At 37.0% G+C, this 11,994-nt stretch overlaps 1 protein-coding gene across 1 annotated transcript; it reads right to left on the bottom strand.

The window, feature by feature from the left end:
• Nucleotides 1-2,468: 2,468 nt before the first annotated feature.
• On the bottom strand, nt 2,469-11,600 carry st8sia3 (ST8 alpha-N-acetyl-neuraminide alpha-2,8-sialyltransferase 3; the record flags this gene model as incomplete). The annotated part of the gene is made up of 4 exons (XM_081390691.1): nt 2,469-2,751; nt 7,309-7,866; nt 9,159-9,278; nt 11,437-11,600. The coding sequence occupies 4 exons, from the start codon at nt 11,598-11,600 to the stop codon at nt 2,469-2,471; spliced, it is 1,125 nt and encodes a 374-aa protein (XP_081246817.1).
• Between the last annotated feature and the right edge of the window lie 394 nt (nt 11,601-11,994).

Raw genomic sequence — 11,994 nt, 5'->3', positions numbered from 1 at the left:
AGAACATTTCTGTCAGTGTTAAACAGACAAATAAGCAAGACAAGATTGATCAAACTGACAACCGAGTCCAACTTTTTAGACGCTCAGCGTTTTGCAAATGGATCCTCAGTAATATGATCAGGGATTGGAACATTTCCACTGTCTCAGCCAATCACGTCGTCTGTTAATCATCTCAGCCAATCAATTTGTTTGTTAATCCGCTTGGTCTTGCAAAAACAAATTTGCATGTCCTGGTTGATGGACTGATCACCGTCAGACTAATTAACCAACATCTTCGGGCCAATATAAAGTATAATAACTGCATTGCAGTAAAACACCATTAAATGCATCATACAAATAATGATAATAAACTGAAGCTTGATATGAAAACTGAAGATGTTTTTGTTCAGGTTACAATCTGTGTCTCTGCATTCGCTTCAGCTTCATGACGTCTGACAGAAACTGTAGCATAATCTTTCACAATACATATGTAGTGTTTATAATATCATCTATATAATCAAACGACTGTATTTAAAAAAAAGAGGAATACATGTTAAAGACACGACACTTCACACTGACCTGGTTTTCCACATGCACATTATGACTTCAGCGCGCACACACACACACACACACACACACACACACACACTCTCTCTCTGACACACACACGCTCAAACACAAACACTCACAAACACACACACACACACACACACACACACACACACACACACACACGCACCCAAAGACACACACATTCACAACACATTCACAACACACACACACACACACACACACACACGCACGCACACACACACACACACACACACACACACACACACACACACACACACACACACACACACACTCTCTTGCTCTCTCTTTCTCTCTCTCACACACAGACACACACATTCACTCACTCACACACACATATACAAACACACACATAAACACACACACACAAAGACACACATTCACAACACACACACACAAACATACATACACTCACACACACACTCACACACACACACACACACACACACACACACACACACACACACACACACACACACACACACTCTCTCTCTCTGACACACACACGCTCAAACACAAACACTCACAAACACACACACACACACACACACACACACACACACACACACACACACACACACACACACACACACACACACTCCCTGACTCTTACTCACAAACACACACACACACACACACACACACACACACACACACACACACACACACACACACACACACACACACCCTGACTCTTACTCACAAACACACACACACACACACACACACACACACACACACACACACACACACACACACTCACACACACGCACGCACGCACGCACGCACGCACGCACGCACGCACGCACACACACACACACACACACACACACACACACACACACACACTCAAGTGTGTAAACATTCATGAACACAGAATCAATCACAAATAAAATGACATCATTCATAACCCTTCTTATTCCTGAATTATGCGTAAAGTAAACATCGATATTTCTTCAGAACTCTGACAGCTCATGAGCCAATCAGAGCCTCTCGCTGAGAATGCCCCGCCCACTGGAGCAACATGATTGATTGACACGGGTCGTGTCCAATTAAAACGCTTCGATTAGACTTATCTGTGTCTATATAATAATAATTCAGAAACATATCCTAGTAGACCAGCATAAACCTGGCATGCAGAAAATAAGCATAGTGTTTTGATTTTATGGAAACTTGTTTCCACAACGGAATAAAAAAAGGTAATTGTCTGACTTTTTTCCTCAGAATTTATTTTTATTTTTTATTCCATGGCAGAAATAAGCTTCCATACATTTATCCTCTGTCACTATATACAAAACTAGATTCCTCTGAAGAAAATCTGAGCAGTGTTTGCCTGTTGTGGGTCGTTGCCAGGGTGTTTCTAAGCGGTCGCTAGGCTGTTGTTGTTGGTTGCTAGGTGGTAACATACTCAAGTTCGCCTCATATTCTGGTCTGTATATATATATACTATATTTATACTCAAAGAAAACCTTCATAGGGATATTAAATGAAAGCATTTCTTTTATGTGCGTTATATTTTTGTAATATTTGCATTATATTGTGGTTATATTATAACATGATGCTGTTGTTTAATGTTAACAAATAGTGCACTCTAAAAAATGCTGGGTTGTTTTAACCCAATTTTGGGTCAAATATAGACAAACCCAAACGTTGGATTAAAAATGCATTTTAAAAATGTAACCCAACGGCTGGGTTTGTCCATATTTGACCCAAAATTGGGTTAAAACAACCCAGCATTTTTTAGAGTGCACCAACTATCCTCATCACCACTGACACTGATCTGAGCTTGATGTCGATAGTTGGCAGAAATAAAACCTCGAGTCACCACAAACGTCCATTAGCCAAACCAAGCGACCCTGAGTCTTGACCACCGACCCTTTGACCCTGACCTTTGACCTCTAGGCGCAGTGGGAGAGGCTGAGTTTCAGGACGCCGTCTGCGTGCATCTTGAAGAGCAGTTTGAACTCGGTGGGCAGCTGGTGCGACTCCTGCCACTTGGTGGTGAACTTGGTGCCCTTCTTGTCGTAGTAATGGTACGGCAGCTCCTTCCCGGTGTTGGGGTCCCAGCCGAAGGGCCAGAACCCGTACAGGTGCACCTGATCACACAGGGACGAGGCCAGCGTGAACATGAGGATCCCCGTGCTCAGACGCTTCGGGGACAGAGCCTTCGTCTTCCAGTACCTGCAGACAAACAAGAGGAACTGCTGTCAAAGGTTTCAAATATTGTATTTTTACATTCAGTTCTGATTCAAACAAGCTTTCTTTGGACATTTTGTGAAGCCGCAAATTGGAAATAGGATTAACAAAATCAATAAGTGTGTATTAGCTGATTTAGTCTTAGATTCTTTCTGTAGGTCTGGAGAGCATTTGGATGAATCTCACAAAACCTGTGATTATACATATATATATATATATATATATACACATACTATATATATATATTTGGGATGCACCGATATGAAAATTTTGCCTGATACCGATAATCCTTTATATATGAAAGGATATAACCGATATATTGGCTGATAAATCTGAATCCAAATTTTTAAATCATTTTTGAGAGCCTGATTACAAAACCTAAAGTCTTATCATAAAAATCCATGTCCCAAGCACACAATTATAATGTTTTCATTATAATTTTATGTAGCCGATATGACAGACGCTTCGGGGACAGAGCCTTCATTTTCCAGTACCTGCAGACAAACAAGAGGACCTGCATTTGAAATATCGTTTGCATTGTTTCTTTTACATTTTATTAACTTAAACTTTTCATTTCTGATTTAAACAAACTATCTTTAGATATTTTGTGATGTCACAAATTGGAAATAGGATTAACAAAATCAAAAAGTATTAGCTGATATAGTCTTAGATTCTTTCTGAATATATATATATATATATCAGTTCTACCAATTAATATAAAACCTATTTATTTATTCACAATGGTCAGCAATAATGTGAAAATCAATTATATAGCCGTTTATAAAATTACATTATTATATTACTATAAAAAACAATGAATAAAACAAAACTTTACTAGACTTTACTATAATCACATAGAATACAGCTGTTTTACATTGTAATAATATTTCACATTTCTTACTCTATTTTTGATCAAATATATCCAGAACTGGTGAGCAGAAGATATTTTTTTCCCAAAAAAAACGTACTGACCCCAAACTTTTGAACACGAGTGTACTTCTCATTTTGACCTGGGCGTGTTTATGTGGTATTAGGGTAATTAAGGTAAAACCATCAACAGTCATAAACATGTTTTCCACACTCAAGCGCTGATCTCGGTACGTTCTGCTGCTCCGACACACAAACGCTCCGTGATCTTCCCTGAAAGACCCTTCCAGCACTGAGCTTCAGCTTTAAATGAATTCAGAGAAATATCCTCATATACAGTTAACGGCGGTAAACCCCTGCATACACACTCAACAGTTTACCCATAAACCCCCGGGTAACACACTAATGCGTTTCACCCAAAGTGGCACATGTGTCTGCAGGAAAATGGTGCCAACACATCCATGAAGGTCAGCTGCTCCTGTGTGTGTGTGTATGTGTGTGTTCATTCGCTCAGAGCAAGGTTAGTTCAGCCACCATCTCTAATAGAGTCACGGCGCTGGTGAACAGTGAACAACACTGGACTACAGGCTGACCTGTGTGTGTGTGTGTGTGTGTGTGTGTGTGTTTTATAGGTCAATTTATTCCATAACATTAGTGTGTGTATGAAGGTAAATTCCTTTTCAATTTCTCAATTCAAAATATTTTGAACATGTCTAGAAACTGTAATGAGTTTCGGGTCGGTAAGATTTTTTCAGTTTTTGAAAGAGTCTCTTCTGCTCACCAAGGCGGCATTTATTTGATCAAAAATACAGTAAAATTGTGAAATATTATTCCAATGTAAATCAGCTGTTTTCTATGTGAATATACAGTAAAGTGTAATTTATTCCTGTGATCAAAGCTGAATATTCAGCATCATTACTCCAGTCTTCAGTGTCACATGATCCTTCACAAATCATTCTGATATGATGATTTGATGCTCATTAACATTTATGATTATTATCAGTGTTGACAACAGCTTCATATTTTTGTGGAAACCGTGATACATTTTTTTTTCAGGATCATAAATGAATAAAGTTCAAAAGAACAGCATTTATTTGAAATATAATCCTTTGTAACATTATGAACGTCTTTAATGTCACTTTTCATCAATTTAATGCGTCCTTGATGAATAAAAGTATTGATTATTTTTTAAAAATCTTACTCACCCCAAACTTTTGAACTGTAGTGCATGTACTTATATACTTTTTTAAGCATTTTTAAAAGAGTTCCAGAGATTATAAAAATTACATTTTAATCATTTTCTATTTATTTACTTATTTTAAAGATTTAATTTTAAATTTAATATAAATACTATTAATAAAATGTATTAATATTTATTAATATTATTCATTTTTTTATATCAAAACAAATGACACATTTTCTGATTATATATATATTTTTTATATGCAATCACGGAGATCCTTTTTCGTCAATGACTGTTAAGCCGAATGTTTATTAAACGTCTTGTGGAGCTTGTGATGGTCTTCCAGGGGATAAATCTGTCCGATCGGACACAGCGACTCGCTTTAATGGGATTGCAGAAGATTACAGGACAACAGCTCAGTTCTGTGAATGATGGGTTAAACCGAGCAACTCTCACTCGCTCTCTGTTTGTTTACATACAGCGAGTGTGATAATCTCATCTTCTGCTGGTACCATGTCCCAAAAATACAGAGTTTACATCTCGCAATTCTGACTCTCTATCTCGTAATCCTGAATTTACATCTTGCAAATTTTGACTTTCTTCTCGGAATTCTGAGTTTACATCTTGCAATTCTCACTTCTCGTAATCCTGAGTTTACATCTCATAATTCTGACTTTCTTCTCGGAATTCTGAGTTTACATCTGTCAATTCTGACTGACTTCTCGGAATTCTAAGTTTACATCTTGCAATTCTGACTGACTTCTCGGAATTCTGAGTTTACATCTCATAATTCTGACTTTCTTCACGAAATTCTGAGTTTACATCTCTCAATTCTGACTTTCTTCTCGGAATTCTGAGTTTACATCTCTCAATTCTGACTTCTCGGAATTCTGAGTTTACATCTCATAATTCTGACTTTCTTCTCGGAATTCTGAGTTAACATCTGTCAATTCTGACTGACTTCTCGGAATTCTGAGTTTACATCTCATAATTCTGACTTTCTTCACGAAATTCTGAGTTTACATCTCTCAATTCTGACTTTCTTCTCGGAATTCTGAGTTTACATCTCTCAATTCTGACTTCTCAGAATTCTGAGTTTACATCTTGCAATTCTGACTTTCTTCTCGGAATTCTGAGTTTACATCTCTCAATTCTGACTTCTCGGAATTCTGAGTTTACATCTTGCAATTCTGACTTTCTTCTCGGAATTCTGAGTTTACATCTCTCAATTCTGACTTCTCGGAATTCTGAGTTTACATCTTGCAATTCTGACTTTCTTCTCGGAATTCTGAGTTTACATCTTGCAATTCTGACTGACTTCTCGGAATTCTGAGTTTACATCTTGCAATTCTGACTTTCTTCTCGGAATTCTGAGTTTACATCTTTCAATTCTGACTTTCTTCACGGAATTCTGAGTTTACATCATACTTTTGACTCTTTTCTTGGAATTCTGACTTTACATCTTGCAATTTTGACTCTTTTCTTGGAATTTTGAGTTTACATCTTGCAATTATGAATTCTCGGAATTCTAAATTTGTATCTTGCAATTCTGACTTTTTTTCTCAGAATTCTGAGTTTACATCTCGCAATTCTGACTTTCTTCTCGGATTTCTGAGTTTACATCTTGCAATTCTGACTTCTAGGAATTCTGAGTTTACATCTTGCAATTCTGACTTTCTTCTCGGAATTCTGAGTTTACATCTCTCAATTCTGACTTTCTTCACGGAATTCTGAGTTTACATCTCATACTTTTGACTCTTTTCTTGGAATTCTGACTTTACATCTTGCAATTATGAATTATCGGAATTCTAAATTTGTATCTCGCAATTCTGACTTTTTTTCTCAGAATTCTGAGTTTACATCTATCAATTCTGACTTTCTTCTCGAAATTCTGAGTTTACATCTCTCAATTCTGACTTTCTTCTCGGATTTCTGAGTTTACATCTTGCAATTCTGACTGACTTCTCGGAATTCTGAGTTTACATCTCTCAATTCTGACTTTCTTCTCGGAATTCTGAGTTTACATATCGCAATTCTGACTTTCTTCTCAGAATTCTGAGTTTACATCTTGCAATTCTGACTGACTTCTCGGATTTCTGAGTTTACATCTTGCAATTCTGACTTTCTTCTCGGAATTCTGAGTTTACATCTCTCAATTCTGACTTTCTTCACGGAATTCTGAGTTTACATCTCATACTTTTGACTCTTTTCTTGGAATTCTGAGTTTATATCTCATACTTTTGACTCTTTTCTTGGAATTTTGAGTTTACATCTTGAAATTATGAATTCTCGGAAATCTGAGTTTACAGTTCAAGGGAGACATAAACTTGTAATTGTGACTTTTTACCTTTCTAATTACCTTTCTAATTTTTTTAATTCCGTGTCAGAAACAAGCTTCCATACAAAACTCAAAATGATACCATGGTATTTTTAGAAGTGTGATTCTCAAATAAAGCTTAAACAGGTTCAGATATACGTACACAATCTCTTACCTGTTCACATACTGCATAATGTTTCCCGGCCAGGCTAACTGCACTTTCAGCTGCCCCTTGTGCTCTACGAAGAAATCTACGAGTGTGCGTGTGACAGTGGCCGACGTGTGGAAGAAAAAGGCTGGGATCCACAGGATCGCGCCGTCCAGCTTCTTCAGACTCAAGAAGAAATTGTTCCTGTCCTGGATGGTCAGCAGGTTGTTGTAGTATTTCTCCAGAATACTGGGGTTGAAGGTGGTGAGGTTGGTCCGGCGTCCCACGTCTCGATGGAAGACTTCGGTGGGCGCGAAGTTGCAGCGGAAAACGAAGTCATACTTGTCGATATCGGGGCCACAGCGGCTCCCGGTGAGGATCCCACTGTTTCCCACCACAGCGCAGGTGTTGTAGCGCTTGTTGAGGACCGGAGAAGAGTCCGGAAGCAAAGACCTGAGGTTCTCTCCGATGGAGAACACGTATTTGTGACTGGAGTAGTCGTAGTGCATTAACTGACCCACACGAACGCTGCTCTTGGTCAGGGTGAAGTTGTGCGGGACGTCGATGTACTGACCGATCTCTTTACTGGAAGACACACGCAACAACATCAGAGTGAAGTGAGCAGATTCAGAAAGACGCAAGATGCAACACAAGTGAAAGAATTAGCAGATGTTTTGAGAAAAGAGTTTAGGCCCGTTCAAAACTATATCCATAAGCTTAAAGTTTAAATAATATAACTACTTAAAATATTTAATGTTACAAACACATGTGAGAGTTGACGCTGTATAAACAGGTTTAAAAAATACTGTTTTCAAAAATGCCATCATACATTTAATGCTATTAATAATATTAAACATTAAAAAACTTAACTCTTTTAATAAATAAATAAATAAATAAACAAGAATGATAACTATAACAACATTTAACATGTGAGAGTTGATGGTTTTTAAATAGTGTTTGAATTTTTTTAAATAATTTTCAAAACAATGTTTTCAAAAAAATATTAATAATATTAAACATTAAAAAACTAAACTCAGAATAAATAAACATCTATCAAGAACGACAACTATAACAATGTTTAAAGAATATTACTATTAAAAAGATTAATATTGTGAGAGTTAATGGGTTTTTATTCTTTTTTTAAATAATGTCTTCATAAAATGTGACATTTGATTTGATACATTTATTAATATTAATTAATATTAAATGCTTTAAAAATAAACAAACATCAAGAACAATAACTATAACCATAAAGTTTTAATAAAATTACTGTTTTAAAATAGATTGAAAATATTAATCATATAAAAAACTAAATATATAAATAGTAAGGAGGATAACTATACCCATAACATATATTCATATTAATACTGAATATTACATAAATGTGAGAGTTGACGTTTTATAAACATTTTTAAAAAATAGTCTTTTTGATTTAAATAAATTAGAATGATACATTAAGAATAACTATAACCATAAAGTTTCATCATTCTAACTAAGGAAATAAACTATAAAGACCAAGTCATCATATCAGAATGATTTGTGAAGGATCATGTGACACTGAAGACTGGAGTAATGATGCTGAAAATTCAGCTTTGATCACAGGAATAAATTACACTTTACTATATATTCACACAGAAAACAGCTGATTTAAACTGTTATAATATTTCACAATTTTGCTGATTTTACTGTATTTTTAAACAGATAAATGCAGCTTTGGTGAGCAGAAGAGGCTTCTGCCAGTAGTGTATATACAGTATTGTTTACATTTGCATCTACCTAGACTACCGTTCCTTATTAATTCTAAACGTATTCAGATATTCTCATCTTCTGCACTGTGTGTGTGTGTGTGTGTGTGTGTGTGTGTGTTTGACGTTCACCTTTGCTCTAAATAAGCGCTCTTGTTAAACCTCCAGCTGCTGGACTCCTGTATGTTCTCGTTGAGGGCATTATTCAGGGACGTGAACGCAGGATCCAGAAACTTCATTGCCAGTTGGGACCTGACGAGAAGATGGACAGACAGAGGAAATGAAAACACTGTTTCTGTTCCAGCAGATCCCGATGTCCCGCTGATGGCAGATGCTGAAAGTGGTCCCAATCAATCGGACCCATCCAGAGTCCTGTCAGTCACGACCCGCCCGGGGCAGTCGATGCCCGCTCTAATTAAACAGCCTCTTTTAGACTCCACGCCTGCTCGTTTTCTCACTCTCGTTTGTTAAAGCTTGTTCCGTTTCATTATCTGAGTCTGGGTTACGGCCTCAGAGGTCAGAGCGCTGTGTTGGTTTACAGGACGACTCAAGTCACTCTCAGTGAAACTCAATCAATTCATACACTCTTTTTATTACAGTGATGCCATAGAATAACTATTTTTGGTTCCACAAAGAATATTTCAGTGATCAGTTTTTAAAAGAAGCATTTGTTCTTTAATGTTTTAATATTCTAAAGAACCTTTTAAAACTATGAAGAACCCTTTGTGGAATGGAAAGATTTAGTGCATGAAGAGCGTTTATTTTTATGAGTAAAGTTTCTAGACAAACTTTGATGTTGGCTTTGAAAGCCTAGCCAGAAAGTTTGAAGTAGTTTTAACAGCTTTAGGTTTGAAGGTTTTAATTTTAGGTTTAGGTTTTAGTTTAGTAGTTCTAAAAGCTATAATTTTGGATAGATGCATGATTTAGCATGTTTCTAGCATTATTTATCACATTGCTAGCATGAGTTATCATATTTCTAGTATACAATAACATTTGCTAGCATGATTTAGCATGTCGCTAGCATGTTTCTAGTCTGATTTAACATTGTTTACATGTTTTAGCATGTTGCTAGCATTATTTAGTGCATAGTTAGCATGTTTCAAACATGATTTAGCATGTCGTTGCATGATTTAACATTAAAAGCATTAACATTAAAAGCATGCATTAACATGTTTCTAGCATAATTTCACATTGTTAACATGTTTTAAATGTTGCTAACATTATTTAATGCATTGTTGGCATTTTTCTAACATGATTTATCATTGTTAACATGTTGCCAGCATTATTTAGAGCATTGTTAACATATTTCTAACATGATTTACATCTTGCTAGCATTATTTAGCATATTAATAGAAACACATTTGAAGGCACTTCTGCTAGTTTTGGCCTTTTCTCTCTTCCCTGGCGCAAGTCCAAATGACGAACCGCTGATGAATAACATATGGTCATACAAGAGTGCCGGATCAAAATGACTCCTGCTATGTAACCTTGACTGTAGCAAAAGCGTCTGATTACTGACTGGAAATGAAACTGCCAGAGGAGTAAATCAGGACCAAGGACAGCGTTCAGGGCCTCCATCCTTCAGTTTCAATCAAACACAACATTAAACTGGACTTTGGTTGCACTTTACACTGAGTGCATGTACAACAGTTATTCACATAACACTCTATAAAAAACATGCACTTCGGTGCACATATTAGATTTCAGCCAAAAGGCTAAGTAGTGAGTCTATTGCACATAATTGGGTTGCAAGTATTTTTTAAAAACATATTCTATTCTTGATGGTCAGCAAGTTAGACTAAGAAATGATGCATTAATCAAATGTAAAGTAGTTTATCACTCAACATTTGTCAAAAAACATTTTTCTAGATGTGAAGAACATTTTAATATTCTAAAGAACCTTTTTCAACTATAAAGAACCTAAAATGTTCTGTGGATGTTAAAGGTTCTTCATGGAACCATGGGTTCCAATAAAGAACCTTTCTTTTTAAATGTGTATCACTCTTAAAAATAAAGGTTCTATATGGAATCTTAAAGGTTCTATATAGAAATTTGTTTTAAGAATGTCGATGTTTATTATGGAACCATAGATGCCAATAAAGAATATGTGTTAGAATAGAATGCATGACGTATATAGAATATGAATGAAGCCAGCTGACTGTTCAGAAATCATTACTCTGCGAAATATGAGAATGTAGGTTAGTCCATCTTCATGATCCAGGACTGAACCGCGCATGCGCACTGAGCATCATGAAAGAAGGACAAGAGGCCTTTCCAAAAGATGTGATCAAAACACACGCGCATTTACCCGCATGCGCATTAGAAACGCTGCCCTTTTGATTTATAGAAATAAACAACCCCGTTATGACATTTTTAATGAATTTATGTGATAAATCACGTGTTCACTCACCGAAACCCCGCGTGAAACATGTACATCCGCGGACCGCCGCCGTTGGCGTATTTCGGGCCGGTGAAGATGAAGTCTTTCTTGATGGACACGTAACTAATCAATGACAAAATGAGCAAAGCGACGCTGAACATCACCAGACCCAGAACACTGACGACCCGAACCATCTCAGCCCAGAAAACACTCCGATTCACACACGGAGAAGGAACATGATGGATGTGAGCTGCATCGTCTCAGATGCTGCTGATGATGATGATGGTGATCCGGGATCCGCGGAGACTCTCATCAGCACCGGCCGCTGCCATGTGCAGATAAACGTCGAATATGTGCGTTTAGCTGTAAACATCTGCGCTCACATCCGTCTCATGCATAAAACACCGGCGATATTTAAAGGAGACTCGATCCTGTTCAGAGAAATCCAAGAAATAAACAAGTCACTGCAGCAGATGGAGGCGCTGGAGCCTCCTCGGTCACTAAAGGGTTACACGGATTATCCTGATCTCACACACACACGCAGACACACACACATCTGCAATATCCTCATAACAAAAAAACATTCTG

This window comes from Scardinius erythrophthalmus, assembly GCF_964197995.2.
Source record: "Scardinius erythrophthalmus genome assembly, chromosome: 17".
NCBI lineage: Eukaryota > Metazoa > Chordata > Actinopteri > Cypriniformes > Leuciscidae > Scardinius > Scardinius erythrophthalmus.
Note: the sequence above shows the minus strand (reverse complement) of the source record. Positions and strands in the feature narration are given on the sequence as shown.